The sequence below is a fragment of the Corvus cornix genome, chromosome 1A (assembly GCF_000738735.6).
Source record: "Corvus cornix cornix isolate S_Up_H32 chromosome 1A, ASM73873v5, whole genome shotgun sequence".
NCBI lineage: Eukaryota > Metazoa > Chordata > Aves > Passeriformes > Corvidae > Corvus > Corvus cornix.
Genome location: NC_047057.1, coordinates 14364024 through 14385392, shown reverse-complemented (window position 1 = coordinate 14385392; position 21369 = coordinate 14364024). Strand labels below are relative to the sequence as shown.

Sequence of the window (21369 nt, the reverse complement as noted above, 5' to 3'; positions counted from 1 at the left end):
TCTCACAGTAACATGCCCCTTCTCAGCTTTGCTCCATACCCTTTAGGTTTGACACTGATTTCTTTATCTACACAGCTTGGGTCTGAGGTAGCAATTTTCTGTGGAAAGGCACAGTTGAAGCATCATTTGGTGACCAGGAAAAGCATGTTATCTGCTACTTTTTTCTGCGCAGACCTCACTAGATAAGAATTGCATGTACACTTCCAAAACAGCCATTTGCATGTGTACTCTCAGCTCTCTGGAAAACATTGGGCAATTCATAGCAAGTATTTATACTCTCTGAGACAGCAGTAAATGCATTGTTATACATCTATGCTCTCCAATGCAATTATATGGGTTTTCATTAGTAAACAACTAATTTGGCTCCAAAATCAGCAAGCAATTCCATTGGCAAATAAAGGCTTGAAGACTTTAAAGTCCATTCAACATCTCTGAAATCTAGCATATGTAAAGTTCCCAAACATTCCATCTGTGCTCTGCCTAGTTTGTTTACTTGGCCCACAGTGTCAAAATGCAGTCATGTCACACAGCAAAGACTGTAAAGCTGTGACGGCCCAGAGAGGAGTAAGCTCAGACAGATTTCTTTCTAATCATTGCATCCCTTTAGTGCACTCCTGCATCCCATCCTGGCATACTGCAGGAAAGGCTGGAGATGTGCACTGAACACCCAGCCAGCCTGTGACAGACTGTTCACAGATGCTCGAGCATACGCCAGTTGTCCCATGGATCCGAAGCTGCAGCTTTGCACGAATGGATCAGGACAAAGCTCTGGCTGCGCTACCTGTTGATACTACCAGATACTGACAGGACTGTGTTACAAGGCACTGCTCCATGTGCCATGTGCACTTTTCTACTGACCTCAGTGTATTGCTGAACTACGTTTTCAGGAGTTGGTCCCATGAAGAGATAGAAGTCAAGGATCCCTCCAATAGTGCGGAAAGTTAAAGCTGGGTTTGGAGACAGAGTAACATCTAAAAGGGAAAAAAAGGGTTCTCAGTACAAACCAGCTCTGCACTGTACATGGGAATGGGTCAAGAATGCATCAGGGGAGGATGAGACTCAACATTAGGAGGCATTTCTTTACTGAGGGGGGCCAAATGCTGGAACAGGCTTCCTAGAGATGTTGTCGATGCCCTGCATGTGTCAGTGTTTAAGAGGCATTTGGACAATGCCTTAACAACATGTTTAGCTTTGGGTCAGCCTTGAAGTGTTCAGGCAGTTGTACTATAAGTACGTTTTATGTCCCTTCCAACTGAAATATCCTATCCTATCCTATCCTATCCTATCCTATCCTATCCTATCCTATCCTATCCTATCCTATCCTATCCTATCCTATGTCTCCCCACACTGGGCTCTTCTGTGCACCTGTGGGTACAACTGGATGAGAAAACAGGGCCTGAAGGTAGGCAGGCTATTGCTCAGTGTTTCTGTAATCTCTGCTTTCAGATTGGCATGGTGCAGCAATAAATCACAGAAACCCACCCAGAGTGGATTGCATACATCCATTTGTCTCAGTTTCATATATGTAAGAAGAATCAACAAGCTTGTGTTTAGGGTTCCCCTATGCTATTTTAATCTTATTGAAAGCCATTGTCTGCCAGGGGAAACTGATTTTATAGACTGAGTGAAGGTTCCCCTTTTCTGAAATTATACCACTAGATTAATGCAGTAAGGTGACCATGACAACATACAAAACTATTCTCCAAAGACAGAATATAGGACTAAACTAAATTGATTTTATTTCATTATGCCAATCTCAGAGGAAATTTCTTCCACCTTCTTCTTTCCCTCTATTTCCATCTATTTTCATTAAAAATTTAAGAATGTATTTCCCCTGAAAATGCCTAAAAATGCCTAAAAAGTCATTCTGCTGAAATCCCTTTGAAAACTCTATAGTTACTCCTGGAAGCTTAGTCAGGGAGCAGTCACTAATATTTGTATCACATTGAAAAAGCAATCAGTAAAACAGTTTTTTATACTTATTAATTTATCATATTTCTATATGCAGTCTATACAGGGAATCCATATATCTTTTTACCTTGTGCATTGGAGTTCAGAAGGAGAACACCGTGGGCATTGGAGTCAGGTTCCACGCACATATAGAAAGGGTGAACTCCATAGAGGTTGGCAAATGACTGAAACATAGAAACAACACATGAGGTATGACTTGACTGCTATTTTTCATAGTTTTTGTCAGGTAGATACATATGCACAGACAAGGAAATAAATTCAGTCATAGTTAGAGATTTATTTTGACAGGCTGGGGATTTTTTCATCTAAATTGTTGTGAAGTCAAATTGATAGAAAAGAGGGCTTTTTTCTGCCTTATCAAAATGGGATTTTTTAGGCTTTCCCAGTTAAACCTTTGATATTCTGCCAAACCCTTCAAAATGGCATGAGTAAGAGTAACTTTTCTAGTTAAAACAGACTCACTAACCACTGACTCCAGTTCAGCCAAAGATCTAATGAGTCCTGCTGAAGTCCAGCTTGTTTGGATGAGCAGGGATTGATCTGAGCATGAAATGCAAAGCTTTCCTGAACCAGGATCTTGGCACACAATATACTTTTTTTCTGAAAACTGCACTGTGAGACAGCTTCTGATAAAAGGTTTCAAAGTTCCCTCAAAGCAATTCATGGCTTTGTCCTTTAATTAAAACTGATGATACCTGCAAAGCCTGTGATATTCCATGTTTGCCACCTGGTTTTGGTGACACAAGCTGGGACAAAGTGTTGCACAGAGTGAATTACCGTTGGTGCCTGATCCCTGGCGAACATGCCATAGGTAACGAAGTCCATGTTGTGCTTGAAGGTCGGGTGCTCATGTTCACCAAACCCATACACAGAAGTGGATGGAACAGTGGTGGTGATCTGAAGGAACTGGTTGGAGAAAAACAGATCAACCAGGGGACTGTCCCACCTGTGACAAACAGAGGGAGACAGGATTAGTTTGCTTGTCCTTGGAAGGTATCATTTTAAGTTCATGTCTGGCTATTTACACTTTTTATGTGTTTTGGAGAATATCAAAAATCCATTAAATTCTATACATGCTTCTAATGTGATGAACCTAACACATTAAATTTATCTTGCAATGGTTGAAGATATCTCATCTACTTATGCAAAAAAACCGCATCAATATAATTTTTGAAAAGAACAATTAAAATAACGGAAGACAGACTATAAATCTGTTATCAAAATAAGTGGTTGCTTATGCTATTTCTATGACAACCAACATGAAAGGCTAAAAATTGTTATTACACAGTGGAGTTCAGAATCCTTAATGAGAACAACAGACATTTTATCAGCCTTTTTTTTAATGTTTTGGTGTATCAGAACCTGAATACCCCGAACTTCATGCAGGTGCCTAAAATAGGGGTATAGTTTTCTCCAGACTCTTCTTGAACAGTATGTTTTTATTGTGATGACTCTCTCCTACTTCTCTCACCAGCTTAATGCATTTATTTCTATTGAATCATCTGTGAACACAGGCTCACATTTTAATTAGGTGCTACATTTTGTTTCCTATCTCTAGAGCTATAATGAGCTGCAAGTTAGATGGGGAGAACATGGTCAAGCTGTGGAGAAGTGTTTTGTTAATGGTCCCGTGTATGCCATGAGTAGCTCATTTAGATAGCACCCTCTCGAGCCTTGTTTAACCACAAACTTGTTACAGCTAATTAAAATAAACGAGCGCAAGCCATAGAGCACAGAAGTGGCATAACTCTTCTTTTAATGTTCTTCTGTCAATGATTTTGACAAAATTAAATGGTTGATCAAACTGACTGGTAAATCAGAGAAACGGAAGATAAGCTGTGTCAGTGGGGAGCAGCTCTACCCCCATGAGTGGAGTGCTCTGGTGAGTGGCTTGCTACTTGTGCCATCAGCACCCCTGCCTGGGGACAAGTCCCTGCTCCTGGGAGGACTGGGAGGGCACCACTGCTCCCACAACGCTGGCCTGCTCTCCCCCCGAGGATGCAGGGACAGCCACTCACAGGGATGCCTAAGGCACCCCCTTGCCTCTCTGTGCAAAAAGCAGGCACAAACTATCTCTAAATTGTCCTAGACAAATCCAAAGTCAAGCACAGGTACTAAAAGGTCTGTGTATTTTTTTTAAAAGTCTCTTTGTCCTTTCTTACAAGCAGGAAACGGAAGAATTTGTATATAATTCTTGATTTGGTTTTTTTTTGCCAGCAGGAACCCCTCCCTCCCTCCTTTCCATCATCTCCACCTACATGCAGTACTGAATAAGATTATTTTCTTTTAGGAGGGTTATGCATGCAAAACATCCCTGAGAATCAGATCCAGCCCTTGACAAATAGAGGCCTTTCTGCAGGAAGTGGTTGCTGTGTAGGAATAGGGATGGGCTCTGGAGCTATATTCCTGTCCAAAGGAGACTGTCACACAGCTCTGCTCTGTGCCAAGACAGGAAGGGTCCCTGCTCTGAGCAGACCACAGGGTTATGAAAAACTCAAATTATGTGTCTTGGGGTGACTTTATGATGTTGTATCCCAAATCGCTGTTCTATGCCCAGAAATTAATTCTGTGCCTTTCTATGCCTTTAAACTGAGCCTCAGGTGGGGGGAGAGAAAAGTGCACTTTTTCAAAGCAGTTTGCAGTTTGTTTTCATGTTTTCAAGACACAGATAAGCCTCTCTTGCTGCTAACAGCAGCGGCGGGAGCAGGAGGAAGCACCCGGCTTGCTTCCTTTCCAGCCAGCTTTCGGCCAGTTTTTCAGCTCCTTTTCCTCTGGAGAGCTGAGCTTTTGTTTTCCTGGGACTTCGTTTTTTTCCCTTTTTCTCTGCTGGATGGTTTCAACATCAGAATACACTGGGAGGACTTTCCACCAAGGCCTTGGCCCTGGAGGTGGGCCCACCACCCCGTCCCAGCTCCAAGGAGGGGGAGAGAGAGATCTACAGAAGGACGCTGACATTTTCCCAGGTTTCTCTCAGCAGAGGGAGAGGTTTTATTATTTAGCATTATTATCCTTTTCCTGTGTGTTTGTTAAATAAATAGTTTTTATCTCTTTCACTTTCCTTCGAGGAAAATTTATTTTTTCCTGAATGTGGTGGGGGAGGGATGGTTGTAACCTGCCTTCTCTCAGAGGATATATTTCCAAATTTGTCCAAACTGGCACACTATGCCAGAGGGAAAATGCTTTGGAAAGAGCTTAAATATCTGTCCTAACTCATTGAGCTCTCCCCACGATGTCTGTTCAGAGGACATGAGGCTTTGTACATTTGTGGTACCCACATTACAGCACTGACAGTTCCTATCATGAGAACACTTTGTGTTACCATGGCATTAAAGTATTCCTTCAGCTCAGCAAGTCCCCTCCCTGACCAGGAGGGTCACTGGGGTGGTGCAAACAACAGCCCTAGGAACAAGCCCTCTGCCCCACCATAACTTTACATGTTGTGGAGAAACTGGTTTATGACTCACGCATTCCTTCAGGCATTCCTTCATGCACTCTACTTCTGCATGACATTGCCGTAACAGTGCCCTGCTCTGCACCCCTCCATGGCTCAGCTCCCTGGGGGCTGCCACCCCACCAGCACAGCTCCCATGCTGTGCCACCACCACTGCACCCCATCAGCCTTGTCTTTCCCTAGACCTCCGCACGCCAGCACAGCTACACACTAAATATAGCATTAACCATGACATAAAAAGGCTGGTGATGACTCTCTCTTTTTTTCTGGGCGTCATTGCGTCATCTCCATCTGAAGGAAAGCATGGACAGGTTTTCCCCCAGCACTACTCTCTGCCTCCACTCCCAAGCAGCTTCCAGAGTCCTTGTGCTCTCCAGCACACTGTGGCAAGCTGTTGTGCTACTTTATGTGTTTGCTCGTGTGGCATTGGCAAAGAGCAATCACTTAAATGAAAAAAATTATGTCTGTCATTCCTTAAACCCTTGGATACAACAAAAGAAAATGTCATATTTCTTCCACCTCCCCCCCTGCTGGTTTAAAGCAGATAGAAGGAAGAAAACGGGAGGGAGCATAAAATGACATAATGTCTGCAGGAATTTGCATGGTTTTCCTCCAAGAGTCCTATGAACCATAAAAGCACTGTGATCGACAACAGAAGGGATCTAAAAAATCTAAAAGCACAGCTGAACAGTTGCTCACTGTCAAAAATTCAACCCCTACTAGCAGTTAGATAAGGCAAAGTCTGTGAGGACAAGAACCCTTCTCTTTGCACAAGAGGTAATAGCTGCAGTCACATTCACTGCTGAATGTCTTAACCCATTAGTGTGTCTGTGGAAATAAAAACCAGCCTCCCCTCATATCTGCCTGGCCCATTGCCTGTGAAGAGTCAGCTGTTGCCTGTCCAAGGAGTCTAATTGTTGAAAGCTACTCTTTTCTTCCAAACACCGTGCACTACACTAAAGAGTAAAGCTCTCTAATTTTTAGCCTCTTATCAGGAAAAAAAAGAATGACTCAGATTGAAAAGGTTTCTGTAAAAATTAACATTTTTGGCCAGAAAGGGAACTAGTCTCACACCCAGCAGTCAAGCCACTGGCCATCAGGATGAAACACAACTGGAGTAGACCAAGGAAGTAGTATTAAAGGAAGGTGAGTAGGCCGATAGATAAAACATCCTGTTCATCTTGAAGGTGTAGATCATGACTAATATTGTCACAACATTCGAGGGGGATGACTAAAAGATGGTTTTCAGGAGTGCAATCATCAGTCCTTTGTAACATGAACTGGACATGACCTGTCTGAACAACTTTGCTCTGTCGAGGTTTACTGGAGACCGACGACTGCAATGGCTCGAAGCACTGACTTGCCTGCTGTGAGCAACCAGCTGCTGGCACTTCTAAACGTGTTCTTACAAAACCTCCAGAATTACGAGACTTGGGACACATATATGATACATCATTAGGACATGCATCATGAATGATCTGAACATTTGAAAATAATTTTAAGTTGGGAGAGGCTTGGTCTTTTTCTTCTTATTATTACAATGAATCCTGGAGAACTGAGCTCGTTATTTTAAGCTGTAAACAATTAGTCCACTCAGTCACTTGGAGAAAATGTCCCCTGTAACATCTGCTTTCCTTGGCCTCCAGACCACCCTGTATATTATCTGTGTGCAAATTCAGTTGTAACTTTACCCAGCTATCCAAAAAGGGAGTCTAAGCCCCCTGGCAAAGGTTGGGCACACCTTTCCAGAGGGCCTGGGCTATTACAGTATGCCCAGGCTGCCCATAAAGTGCTAAAGCACCTTACGGAGTGAGGAGTACACACTCTATTTTCAAATGAACCTCAAATATACTGACTCAACACACTTGAGATGCTGAAGAGCATCACCTTAGGAGCCCAGCTCTCTATGGTTTTCCACTGATCTCAGATTGCTAAAAATATTTCCACTGACTGCTGGTTTTGGCTGGAGTTAACCCTCATAGTAGCTGGTATGCAGTGATGTTTTGGATTTGTGCTGGAAGCTGTTGCTAATTCAGGGATGTTTTAGTTATTGCTGAGCAGTTCTTAACAGAGCACAACAGGGCTTTGCTGCCCCTTACACTGCCCCACCAGCAAGGAGGCTGGGAGTGCACAAGCAGCAGGGAGGGGATGCAGCTGGGATAGCCGGCCTCAACTGACCCAAGGGGTATTCCATACCATATGGCTTCATGCTGAGCATTAAAACTAGCAGGAAGGTTGGCTGCAAGACTGCTGCTCAGGGACTGGTAGGCATCAGTCAGATGGTGGTGAGTAATTGTTTTCATTTGCATCACTTTTCTTTCTTGAGTTTTATTTTTCTCTCTGTTATTTTCCTTTTAATTACAGTATTATTATTATTATTATTATTATTATTATTATTATTATTGTTACTACTACTACTTTTTTTCTGTTATTAAACTGTTCTTGTCTCAACCCATGAGTTTTCTCACTTTTACCCTTCCAATTCTCTCCATCTTTCAGGCAGGAGTGAGCAAGCAGCTGGGGTTAAACCACAACACACTGTTTCACAACAGCTGTATTCCTTATTAGCTGTAAGTCTTGGGACACCACTGGACTGCAGAAGGCCCCCCAAGACTGAATTTTTATACGTTTACCTTCCTTTAAAGGTGATTTGTCAAGTAGGTGGAGGAACAATTGAGGGAGCTGGGATTGTTGAGCCTGGAGAAAAGGAGACACAGAGGTGACCTTATCCCTCTCTACAACTTCCTGAAAGGAAGTCATATACAGGAGGGGGTTGGTCTCTTCCACCAGGCAGCAACTGACAGAACAAGAGGACACAGTCTCAAGCTACGTCAAGGAAGGTATAGGTTGGATATTAGGAAAAAGTTTTTCATGGAAAGAATAATAAAGTACTGGAATGGCCTACCCAGGGAGGTGGGAGAGTCACCATGTCTGGATGTGTTTAAAAAAAGACTGGACATGGCACTTGGTGCCATAGTCTAGTTGAGGTGTTAGGGCATGGGTTGGACTCAATGATCTTGGAGGTCTCTTCCAACCTTGTTATTCTGTGATTCCGTGGAAATCAGCAGGAGCAATCAACAGATTTTCCACAAACATGACATTTATAAAAAAAAGAACTGCAGAGTATATTTACAGTTATTGACACAGTTCTGCTCTACTTCTACTGTATTCATCATTGTGATATCAGGAAATGTCCTATAACTTGCTGGAGTTATGCTTTATTTTTGCTTTGAAAAACACCTGGATAAGTGATACACCTACAATACTTCTTGTCTACATAACATAAATCTTAATGATTAGAAGACTAAAACAATGGCTCTTACAAACTAGCAACAAACCCAATCTATTCATAATGCATACAATTTACTCCCCTTGCTTTCAGCAAAACTGCAGTTAAGACAATAGCCTTGCCTATGTAAAAACGTCTTCATGGTAAGTGGTGTCTGTACTAACTACCACAAACAATAAAAAAGGCACCTGAACCCTGCAGCAGCCTTTTTGGAAATTAGGGAAAGTCTTGATTAGATTTTGGTTATTTGTGCAGTATATTCCCAAGTGCAAGAACAAACAAGGTATTCTAAACTCTTAATAGAAAGTAGCCCCTATCTGGCTTGGAAAAAAAATGTTCTGCCTTCCATTATTTGTGTGACATCATGAAGGAAAAGTCAGGATATTAAAGTGGAGAATCAAATCAGTAGTCCATCCCTCTGCAGCCTGTCTCCAGCAATGGCCCAGGCCAGATATCACAAAGGAAGGCATAAGATGTCACTCAGAGTCAGTCTTGCAATAATCTGCTTATGGAGGAAGTTTCTGGCTGTTTTCATAGAATTAACTGATGTTGTGAAGTATAGAGACAAAAGTATTTGGGGGTTTTATTTTCCTACAGATCATTTTTTTATTATGCCTGAATGTGTATCCTGCCAGGCCTCCTGTGCTAGTGCTACCCTGGGGCAATAAGTCCCACAGGGTAATCACACACTGCAAAATGAGCATGTGTTTGCTATTTATCACTGTCTTAAAGCAAATAGTTCCCAGCCTTTTACTCTCTGTTCTTGAGAAAATCTATGCTTTCTTGGAGCCTTCATGCTCTCAGTTGATACTGCCTCTGCCAGTGGTTGCTGTTGTTAGTGTGGCAAGAGCAGGAAGGAGAATAGCACTGAATCTGAGTGTATGTGCCACAAAACAACTCACAGGCTGTTTAGCTCCCTCACCTGCCTAATTACAACACAGTATTTTATCTGCTGTTTTTACTAACATAGGGCCCTGGCCAACAGTGGGACAGTTTCCCATTAGAGCTGCAAGATCAACCAGGGTATCCTGAGCAAGGATTTACTAAACTAAAGCCAATCTCTTGACAAAACATTTTTCTACTGACCACACCAATTTTGCCAAAACAGTTATTTTCTAAGTATGATGGGAGTGGAAAGAGGCTCCCTGCAGTCTCTGCTGCCCGACAAAGATGGAGCTTCACCTCTGGGGCAGCAAGCAGATACAGGCCCCAGTCCCTGTCCCTCATGGTTCAGATCTGTGACTTGCAGCCTTAAATCAGAAGCAGGTTTCTATTTTCTCGTGGAAAACAGAAAACATCTGACATCTGGATGGGAGCAGAAGCTTTGCTGTGTCTCATCTGATCCCCTTGGCACCCCACCAGTGAATGTGTGGACATGGCCCCTCCTTACCCCCATGGCTTTGGATAGCTACTGGCACAGAAAAGGACCTTCCCTGGCTAGTGGGAAAACAGCAGGAGCTTTGGAGAGGGTGAATAAGAGGAGCAGAAGGAGGCAGGATGGGATGGGACAGAGAACAGGACAGCAGCGGATGAGAAGGAGAAAGGTAAGAGGGAGTAAGCCAAGAGGCATTACTGGGAGGAGAAAGGGAGGCAGCCCAAGAGCTTCTGGTCCCAGTAGCCCCCAGCAGTGCCTGGATCATCTCCCTACATGACTGTCTAATTTTCTCCCCATGCAGGCAAAGCAGCAGCTGTCAACTGATTACCTTGGAGCAAGCTGAAAATGTAGCAGGACTAGGCCTTTTATTCTTGCTCCTGGCTCTGCATGAGGTTTGCAATCAGCTGTTAATGTCTCTCCCCTCATATAGTTTATTCCTCTCCCCTGTTACTGTGATTACATGGAGCCCTGAGTTTGTCCTGCCCTCCTTGGGTAGCTCAGCAATGGCAAAGTCTCCCTGCATGCAGCAAGCATGAGAAACGCCTGTAAAGCACACTCAGGGATACCTCAAAGCCTCCCCTGCCTGTCCCCTGCAGCATTTCCAATGTGGAATTAAATCATTCCTCACAAGGAGGAGGCTCTGCACACACGAGTGGCAGAGCAGAGATGGGGTTTTCTATCAAGCAGACAGACAGGAGCCTGACACCAGCTACCCCACTGCTTCACAGCCTACAGCACAGACACGGATGGCAGGACAGACCGCACCTCGGGAAGGAGGGCAGGGAAATACAGGTGTGGGCTTTGAAAGAGCAACCCCAACTTACACCGTGTTTCTGCTTCAGACAGGCTGCTCTCTCCCCAGGTGGACTGTCAGCTGTGCCAGAGCATGCTGGGGATCATGAAGGAATTTAGGCTTTTTTGGAGGGTGGGTCATCCAGCAGCATGGCTCTGCCAGCAAGGGATAAGAAGCATAATGCAAAGCAGATTTCTGAGGACCTGGGTTTGCTTTACTATGGGAAAGCTTTCCTCAGAGATATTTAAAAGGTCCATCAGAGAACCCTGACCTGGTTTGGTGCAGACACAAGTTATTATCCACCCATACCTGGGGAGTGCAACTGTAGCAACCTGTTGAAGAGGCTTTATTTGCCCACATCGACTGGTCTGAGCAGTGTTTGTGTGCATATGGAAATTAGTGACTGATTCAGCTGTTTATTGAGACAGTAAGGCAATGACCATTCACATCTTAAAACAGGAGGCTGAAGTCCCTTCAGGTGTCAGACACTTGCCTGTTTCTCAGGGACACTCTCCCACACAGCCTGCCCTAACCTGTCTGGAGCACAGAGGCCACCAACTGTGCAGCTTGGGGCCTGGATGCCCTGGAGCAGCTGCTCCCACTTCTGGAGGGAGCCCAAAGGAAAAGATTCAGGTTTTAGCATTCAAATCTGCCTTTGGGCAGGTTGAACTAACATGAAAATCTACTTTAACATGCCAGATGCCACCAATGCACCCCTGGACCCAGCCAGTCAAGTGCAGCCACTGATGAGAGTGCTCCTATAATGCTGATTGCTGAGGGCTCATCCTCCCCAGTAAAGTAAATGCAGCCACCCATAGCTTTTAGGCCAGGATAGATAACCTGCTTTCCTATTTTGAAAGATTCCATCTGCACAGCTCTTTTGGTGGCTCAGGAGATTGCAAATCCCTCTATGGCTGTGGAGCTATCTCTGAGCACCTGCATTTCCTCACTCTGACAGGATGGACAGGCAAACAAACGAAGGGGAAGCATTTTTGCTCCTCACACAGGGAATATAACTAAACTAAATATGACTCAGCTGTGAGAGGACTGGCTCCCTGACAGGATCCTTCAGACTGTAGTACTGGCTGTGCCATTTCACATGAAACCAGAATTCCCAGGAACAATTTCCCTTTCTATACACAAAATCCTCTGTCCCTGCTGGTGAGAGTATTTTGGAAGCAGCCTTGCCATTGCTTGCAGGATAAAAGTCCATTATCTGTGCATTATATTCACCCACAATTTCCTCTTTTTGGGGTTGGCTGGGTTTCAGGAGCACTCCTTTACCTGCCTGGAGGCAAGTGTACGATTTCCCATGGGGATGCTGGAGAGCAGAGCATCACTGCTGATGCTGTGCTGGTGCTGCAAACCAAGGCTGCCCTCTGCCTCCCTGGGCTCTGCAGCACAGCTCTGCTGCACCCCACACCTCTGCTGGGCACGGGCCTTGGGGGACAAGGAGATGGAGGGGAATGGAGGAGACTTTCCCAGGCCATGGCAGGGCAGTGAATGTGCCCTCCTGGAAACCTGCTCAGTGGGGACCAACTTGTGCTCCTCTGCCTGTCACTGGACTTGCACCTTTGGCAGGCCCTGCCATCTGCTCCACGGCAGGCCCCTTCCCTTAGCTGGGACATCTCAAGTTTGATCAACCTGGGCTAACCCTTGGGGTCTGGGTGAAGGTGAGGAGGGCTGAATGGGAATGGGTCATGAGCTAGACACTTGTTATGCATTCACCCCTTACATCAGCATTCCAATTAATAAGCCTTTACAGAAAGAAGGAGAAGAAAACTGGGCCTTTAACAAAAGCCAGATGTTTACATGGAGCTGTTAAGTCTAATGAGAAATTAAATTATTTTTGTTATCAGAGTAATGCATAATACATTAATTTAAAATAGCCTGCATAAATAAAACTTTACAGAATTGACTGTGACACATATAAAGAGATGCCATGAGACTGTAATTCAAAAGGATGGTCAGCTCATTAAAAACCCAGCATGATGGTTCCATCTGCAGACAATTCTAGAGGCTGTATTGTCTTATTTGCACCACTCATGTTAAGGAATCCTTCCATTGCTCACTGCTGCATTCCCAAAAGCAGCTAGCAGGAATGCACCTTGATTGGGACTCTCTTTCTAAGTAGCATTATGCACTAGAGATGTGTAGATGGAAGCCAAGGAAAGGGGAAACTATGACACCTGGTGACTTTTGTTAGTGAGGGGAGCTTTTGCTGAAGTTAAACTTACAGTACTAGCTCGAGAAAACAAATGGTATTTTTGCAGAGGGACAAACTAGAGCCAATGCCACTCACTGACATCAGTGGAAGTTAGAGGCTTATGGCCTCCATGGCTTTGAGCTTCCTAGACCTGCCTGCTGGAGAGTATTGGGAGATTTGGTGCTCAATTCCTGACACCTCAAATTTCAGAAATCTTAGCTCAGTGCTTTGATGAGTTGAGTTCACCAGTGTCCCAAGCCATGAAGTTGTAGCCTCAAAAGTTATTTGACTTACTGAATAAATCTTTATACATGCACATAGATAATTGTCTGTTATATAGGCACATACTCCTATTAATAATGAATGGCCTTCAGGGACAAGGCATAAATCTGCATTTACACCACATCCAGTTTGCTTTTGACCCCTTGTCACACAGACCCAAGCAACAGGGTGTGAGGAAACACACACCTATCACACCTAATTTCTACAAAAAGCAACATGAATCACATGTAGTACTCACAGCACGGTGCCAGTGCTCTTCCTCTTGATTGTGAAGTGTGTGGAATCCTCTGAGAACTCCACCTCATAGTTGGCTTCTTCAGCGGTAACCCCAGGGCCATTGATCTTGAGTGGGACTTCAAACCGCTGCTTGTTGGGGTCATAGAGCTAAAGCAAGGCGAGCAGGGGGCAGGTTAGCTCACTCCTTAGCATGTGCTGCTTTGATTAAATCATTCCAACCCCCCAAGTACTCACCCTGAACCGGAGTCTGTCCTTTGTCTGGAACTCCACTTCCAATACAATGGGGGAAATGTCATTTCCGAAGAGGGTCAAGGACTGGCGCTTGTTCAGTGTGACCCTGCAGTGGAGACAGGTGCTGGTGCCCACCACAACCCATCACGGGCTGAGACCACCCTGGGGCAGGCCGGGGGAACCACCCAGCTACTCTGTGTCAGCTCTTTAAAAATAAGTCATTGACTTACTGAGAGAAATAATCCCCGAGGTCAGTTTAGGCCCTCCTTGCTGTTAATGGATGAAACAGGGGCCACCAAAGAGAGGAGGCCTCACAGTCTCCTGGGACACAGCTCCCAGGGTGCGAGGTACCACTCTGTGCCTGCACGTGGTTTCCTCACCAGCGGTGTGGTGAGAGCACAAGCCCCAATTCTGCGGCATATGCACAGGGAAAGGTGTCCATTACCCTCCTTGTCGCATGTGCATCGGAGCAGCCTGGGGAGAGTCTTCGGCGAGAGCGCCCGGCGGGGGTCGTGGGGCAGCGCCAGCCTGCAGCACCCAAGGGGAGCCACCCGCACTCACCTCCAGCCTTTGTCCGTCTGCTCGATGCTCCCGCTCCGGGCGTAGCCGTAGGGGCTGTCCTCAGGGAAGAAGCACCAGGGAGCGTTGGGCACATCGGTGGAGCACCAGGTGCAGCCCCGCGCCTCGCAGGCCTCCTGGGAAGCCCCCGGCTGCGGGTGGCAGTCAATGCGCTTCTGCACCGCCACGGCTCCGGGACACTGCTCATCCTGCTCCGAGCCGAGGCACCCGCCTAGGGCTGCGCACGGGAAAAGCGGTCAGAGCAGCCGAGAACCGCGTTAAAAACACCCCACAGCACTGCAAACTTTAGTCATTCCTTTGTTTTGGGATGTGCTTTTTCCCCATCTTAGGGCTAGTACCTATGATCCCTTGGACTAAGATGACGGCAGAGCAGCTGTTTGCTCGTAACCGAGCAAGAGCAGCAACCGCTTTCTTTTACAAGCCGAGGCAGTGGGTCTGTATTATTCAGCACTCAGAGTTGCTTGTGCTCAGCTGAAGCATGACTTGCTTGAAATACTCATAGAAAGTTAAATAGCTGGGTAATGAAGCTGTTGGTGAGGAGTGAGAGCAACACTGCAGGCTGGCGAACAGGAGGGATGCTTCAACAAGGACTGCTATAGATATTAAAATGTTACATTTTCTGTATACTTACATTATACACAGATGTTTTCTATCTATAGAGATACAAATATGTGATAAGCAGCTTGCACTTGTATGATATAAATAGAAAAATACTGATTATATGTATATGTTCATATTGGGTTTCTTTTCTGTATTGTATGACTACTGTATCTACGTAGTTTGTGTTAATACAGATACGGTTATGAGCAAAGGGAAGATGCCAGAGGTAAAAGAAAAAGCATATATTAGTCACTCACAGAATCATCATGAAAAAACCTGTTAGTAAGGTGCTAAATTATCCCCTTTTCCAGCTGCAGATCAAGCCCTGTGGTTCCCCTCCGTGTTGAGAACCTCCCAAGAGCAGGAAGACCACAAGACCTGCTCCCTACTGTGCTGACAAACTGCTGTTAGCAAATATTCTCAGAGAGAGCAGACATATCAAAGGCAGCATACTTATTTTGAAGTTAATTTATGTCATTTTAGTCATTTCAGCAATATTCAAAGATTAAATCTACTTGAACAGTAATTGCCCTTTTCTATAAAATGACTAATACCTCTGGTTTATTTTTTTTTTTCAGGTGGACTGTTGTGTGCTTGAAAGCCTAAAACATGAGTGTTAATGCAGTCTGGGCTTCTTCACAGAAAGAATTTTACAAGCAGATGTGCACAAGCAGTAATTATGTATACTGGAGAAATGTACAGAACAAAACAGTAGATTCACTAGAGAATGCCATCATGCTGCAATGCCAGAGCTGATTTCCAAGTAGCGGATAGGAACACAGAAAAGCAGGAGTGCCATCTACATCTTTTTTGAGAAAACTCTCATCCCCCTTTTATACAGGACCATCTGACACTCAGGTCTGATGCTCCCAGGCTGCTCAGCAGAGCTCACTGCTCGCTGCCACAGTGCCTCATTATCATCTTCTAGAGGCTGGAATTAACAGGAATTATCTGGCTGTTAAACCTTTGCCAGGTGCTGGGCAGGCAGGATTTGCTTTCACCTCTTTTCTGGGGCAGAGTCATGTCCCACAGGCTTCATGCTCTCTGTCCAGCATTCACTCCTCATGATGCCACATAGAAAAGCTCTAAATTCTTATCCTCTTTTTCATCTAAAGCATAATAAGAATATGAGCATCCTTCTGCAAGCCCTCAATTATTTCTTCTTGGAGGACAAAATAAACTAAATCCATCACATTTCATTTTGGTTTAGGGTGTGTTTTCTAATGGAAGTCAAATGCAGCATAAGCTTTTTCATTGCTGAAATCAGAGTATGACTGAACATACTACAGCAGATTATTAATGTGGTGTCATTTTACACAGTATAGGTTTGTGGGAGACTTTTATGAACTAATTGGCATTGTAAAATACTTTCAAAATACTTCTTATGAATGATATTGTGAATGAAAAAGCTAGTTCAAAGGAAAAAACATTGCCCCAGCAGGAGCCAAGAAATTTCTTTAAAACTTTCTCTCATTAATGCAAAGCTTACATTTCCCAGAAAATTTTAAAAACAAAGACTTGCAAGTGTGAGCAGCTGAATAAGGCTGGAACCTTCCTCATCCCTTCTTCCTGGATTTACTTCTATTGTAGTACAAACATGATAGCAGCAAGCGGGAAGATATAATTTTCCTTCCCTACTTTAAAAAATAATTTTAAAATCATCATTTCCACTGTATTTATGGCCCATGTCTGTAAACATACAAAGAAGATGAAATCCAAACAAGCAGTTGAATATATAGCAACATCTATGGCTACTTGCTGCTTTTCCACGATAATTTCCATGGGAACAGAAGCTAAAGCAAGGTGGTTGGGAAAATATACGTGAAAAATAATCCTCATTGATTTTTAAAAACCTTGACTTTAATTTTGAAAAATTAGATTAAAATTAAGGCATAAGGAAGGAATTAAAGTAATACCACACAGTTTTTAATTTAATAGTATTAGTCTTTACATTTTGGGTTCATCCATACATTTCAAAAGCATTTGCTGCAGAGGTTCCCTCCTCCAGCAACACAATAATATGTATTCTCCCTTTATTATGCTCTAGACCAAATTAACCTCTGGTATGCTGGGGTAAAAATCACAGAAAAAGAAACTAACAAAGCAATAGGTAACTCTCAGGAGCTGAATGATCCCACTGATTCCCTTTTGCCCGTGCTGATGCCCAAGTGCTGAATACATTGTAGAACTGGGGCATATTTCTAAACAAGCCAGGTCAGCTGTCCTCCCACAGTCACCTCAGGGTGGAGTCAGTACCATGCCTGCTCTCTCCTTTTTCATGGAAAACCATCTATCACCTCTTCTAACAGCTCTCCTATCGGTATCACATTTATATTTTGCTTTTGAAGCCTAAGACAAAATATGAATGTGGCGCATTTACCTGCAAGCACAACAGCCAAGAACCACAGGCTCCTCATCTTTGCCACGGTTGAAGGAGGACTTCTACAGTCACCCTGAAGCCTTTTATACAAGGCAGGGGCACAATAAGCACTTGTTCTGATACACAATCAGAAGCATTGCAAATATTTTCTCAGCATTCATATCTTTGATGAGATTAATTGTAACACATGACCTTGCCTGTGTCTAAGCAGATGAGATACAGTTATTTATTTTTCCACACACTGGGTTCAACTTCTGAATTTCAACTGTGAGAAGAAAACATGATCTTCCCATGACTTCTTAGAAAATTAATTTTTCAGAGACCACCTTTTCTTTTTTGACACAAACACGTTCAGACAATGGGATTTCACTGCTTACCCTTTTTCTGATTTCATGTTATCTTTTGTCACACATGTGAGTTTACAGCACAGACGAAGTTTGGAGAAAATCAAACAGTCAAAGAATTCTCCATTAAAACAAGATGCTAATACCATGACCTTTACAAAATGACATTTTTCTTCCAATTACTTGATGGCAAGAACTTTCAGAGCAAAGCTGTGAAAGCTCTGTTCTGTGGTAAGGCCTGGTTTAGGTGGAATATCTTTCTGGAAGAAAATAAAATTTAAAAATACATATTTTAATGAATATATGAAGTTATACTGGTGCCTATCAGGAGATAGTTATGCCAACAAAATATCTGCACTGCCAAGCATCACTGGAGAGGAATATCTGCGGCTCAGACCATGGCCACACAGCCCCTACCATGGGGTCTGTCAGAGCCGAGCAGCTGGACCAGAGGGAGGCTTTTCCCAGCTCTGCAAGGACTTTTGTCCTGCAGTTGCAGAACAATTAATGTTCATATGAATCTTACACACACAGCCATGAGTGTTCAGCCCCAAAACCAGGGGTCACCAAGCTCTTGGCATCATTTGTGTAGCTTGGCACAATGGGTGCCTACTGGGCCAAGGGAACAGGGACCCTCCACCAGGCACAAAAAGCCTCTCATGAGTCTTGCATGTAAATCCACTCTCCGCTGGGAATTTGCTCAAAGTTGATATAGACCCAAATTACTTTGTGTGTACAGCCTTTGAGTAGCCAAAAAGTATGACAGACAAACACCAAGTGGTAGTGCTGCTGCTTATTTTAACTAATTTATACATTGTTTCTTAACAATATGTATCATTCATCACCCATTTCTAAAAAAACTCGGAATACAGGGGTAGCCTCAAATTGCAAGCAGTATTTTCATCTCCTTTCAAGCTGAGCAGAGAAGGAAGTATTTCCTCCAAGATCAGTAAGAGGCATCAGAACTTTTCTTTGACAGCCCACTTGTAATAAGGTAAGAAGTGTCATCTCATAGGAACAGGAGCCACCTGCTTCATTTTATGTCTCTACTGTACTTAGTGCGAAGGAATCTCCCTAGGGTTCTTAAGTACTACAAAAACACAAATAATGGCCAAGGAGAACACAGACATGGGATACCAGAACAACATACGGGCTACAGTACTCAGCAAGCTACTCTATTGCACTGTGTAGGTGGGGTTTATATTCAAGACATTTGTAAGGGAAGTGAATTTTTTTATTAGGAAGTATGATGAACAAGGCAAAAAAGCAGTTCACATTCACATCTTTATTTGTTACCTACACGAGCTATAATTTACAGACTGATATTTTCTGAAAAATAAAAACAAAACAACCAAAAAAACCTCAATATCCAAACACTGTATCTGAATCTACATAAAACTTTAAAATTTGCAGAATTTACAAATTAATATTCAGAGCAGCTGGGTAAATTATACATCTTCCCTCCATATCCAGGTTCCAAGAGCTTTAAAAGTCATACAGGCACAAGATAAGATATTTCCTTTGTACAACCATCTATTTACACAGCTTTTCCCAATGTATGTGGTTCAGTTCTCAAAGTAACTGCCAAGGTTTTCAAAACAGTGTATTTAAAATACATTTAGCAGCATATAAAATTAGATAAGAAGGAAAGACAATTTGCTTTAAAAAAAGAAAATGTGAGATGATAGAAACAAATCCATAAGAAAAATAGATTAAGATATATTTATCATGACATTAAGAACACCTAGTCATTGCAGAACATAGGCAAAACACAAATAAAACATAGCCATTTGTGGGCATTTGAGTTCCAGTCCTGAGCACAGAGTATACACAGCTGCACAACTTTGGTCAACACAGATTATATGCTATCACCACACAAATCATATGGCATTTGCTGTTATCAGGATACAGCCACGTCAGGTAGATGTATCGTTAACAGCTTCTTCCCACCTATTATTCACTCCACTTTCCCAATAACAGTGTAACTGACCTTTAAAATCTTCAAAATGCCTCTCATAATCAAAGGTTTATTCTTGGGACACATTCCTTCCCTGCTACCCTAAAATGCAAAACAGCTGATCATACTTGTGAGTGAAATACAGCAGAGCAATTTTGTTATATATTTCAGGTTATAATTTTGAGATGGATATTAGAGAAGACTGAATTCCAGTTAATTTAAACTGCAAGTATTACATATGCACACAAATTCAGCCATAATATATAGATACACATGTGACTGTTGAGACATAAGCATGTTACCAAGAGGTCATTAAATACAGTACATATTTTAAGGACAGCAGGTCTAGTGGAAGAGTTCACACATTGTCAGCCCATTCCAGTCATCAGTGTTTACCTAATAAACATGCAGCAAACTGCCTAGAGTGCACCTCAAATTGATCAATATATTCCTTTATCCCCCGTAATTTCAGTTACTGGCAAGATCTTCACTTGCATCTCCTGGATCTGAGATCTGTCCATCTATTATATTTCGAGCTTTCCAGATCCTCACAGTGCGATCACTGAAAACCAAAACAAAGCAGTATTAGAGCGCTGTAATTACACTGGGGAAGGAGAGAGGGCAAAGGGGGGGCAGCGGAAGCTTCCTTAAAAGCTTGAGTGTCTTATTCAGAAAGGTATTGTTGGCAAAATAACAATTCTTTAATGGACATACAAGGGTTATTCCACCTCCAGGAGATTTTGCAATCTAACGTGTACAACATTGAAGATCCCTAGCCTTACCACAGCACTGGCTATAGCCTTTAACCATCTAAGAATGTATAAAGACTTTATGCCTAAGGAAAGTAAAATCCTACTGTAGGAACCCAGAGTGCCGAGAATATTTCTCTGCCTGTTTTGAAGGGCTTTTACCCCCCTGAACAACACTGTTTTAACCTCCAACCTTGGAAAAAACTGCCTATGATCAGACAAGAACTAGAAAATACAGTGGGGTGTGAATTAGGTGATAGACTACTATGTAAGATTGTCACAGGGTGAAAAATTTAGAGGTTTTAGGCTTCTCTTTGTAGTAAATAGGTAAGAGCAAAAAACATCAAAATGGAGGATTGTTGTTGTTCTCCAAACCTTCTTCTTCTTCTTCTACTCCATATTCTGCAGTAAAAGTAATTTGGGATGATTGGACAAAAAGTTCCGCAGTTCCTGGCCGTGTTACTGAATAATTGGTAGGAAAGTGAAAATAATATACATTTTTAGTAACCATTGGTTAAATTATCTTTAAAAGGCCGTGTAAATCTTGATAATTGGACACTTTTCTCCTTCATTCTCTGCTCTGTGTTATGTCTGGGTCATGCTAGTGACTCTGTTTCTCTGCTAAGACTTAATAAACAACTATCTAGCAGCAGTGAAACTCCAGGAAAGTCTCTGTTTTCTCGAACTCCTTGCAAGGACTTTTAAAACTCCCTCTCCCATCAGGAGAGATTTGATTTACAGCACAGTTCAGTGTCATCCTACTCCCCTATTACCTAATTTTCTAAAATGGTAATAGGTTTAAGTAGATTGACATCAGAGGAGAGCTTCCACCATGTAACTATTTGCAACCGAGCAGACCATGGGCAGAATTAGGGACAGACTCAATAGGACAGGACTACTTCCTGTCATTTGAAAAGTGTGAAAT

At 43.1% G+C, this 21369-nt stretch overlaps 2 protein-coding genes across 10 annotated transcripts in view; both read right to left on the bottom strand.

Annotated features, from left to right (window-relative positions):
• LOC104686914 (sucrase-isomaltase, intestinal-like) overlaps window positions 1-18908 on the bottom strand; it is a 63362-nt gene extending 44454 nt beyond the window's left edge. The window contains exons 1-7 of the mRNA XM_010395701.3: window positions 17395-18908; window positions 14397-14631; window positions 13839-13941; window positions 13606-13751; window positions 2749-2917; window positions 2039-2135; window positions 859-971 (exon numbers count right to left, since the gene is read on the bottom strand). Of these exons, the coding sequence (XP_010394003.1) occupies window positions 859-971; window positions 2039-2135; window positions 2749-2917; window positions 13606-13751; window positions 13839-13941; window positions 14397-14631; window positions 17395-17431 (900 nt within the window). The 5' untranslated portion in view covers window positions 17432-18908. The remainder of the gene's footprint in view (window positions 1-858; window positions 972-2038; window positions 2136-2748; window positions 2918-13605; window positions 13752-13838; window positions 13942-14396; window positions 14632-17394) is intronic.
• Window positions 18909-19004: 96 nt separating this feature from the next.
• The window catches only part of KIF21A (kinesin family member 21A), an 88203-nt gene continuing 85838 nt past the window's right edge, over window positions 19005-21369 (bottom strand). For all 9 annotated transcript variants that reach the window (XM_019283581.2, XM_010395602.3, XM_019283584.2 and 6 more), the window contains one exon: window positions 19005-20257. In XM_019283581.2, coding sequence (XP_019139126.1) covers window positions 20164-20257 — 94 coding nt within the window. In that variant the 3' untranslated portion in view covers window positions 19005-20163. The remainder of the gene's footprint in view (window positions 20258-21369) is intronic.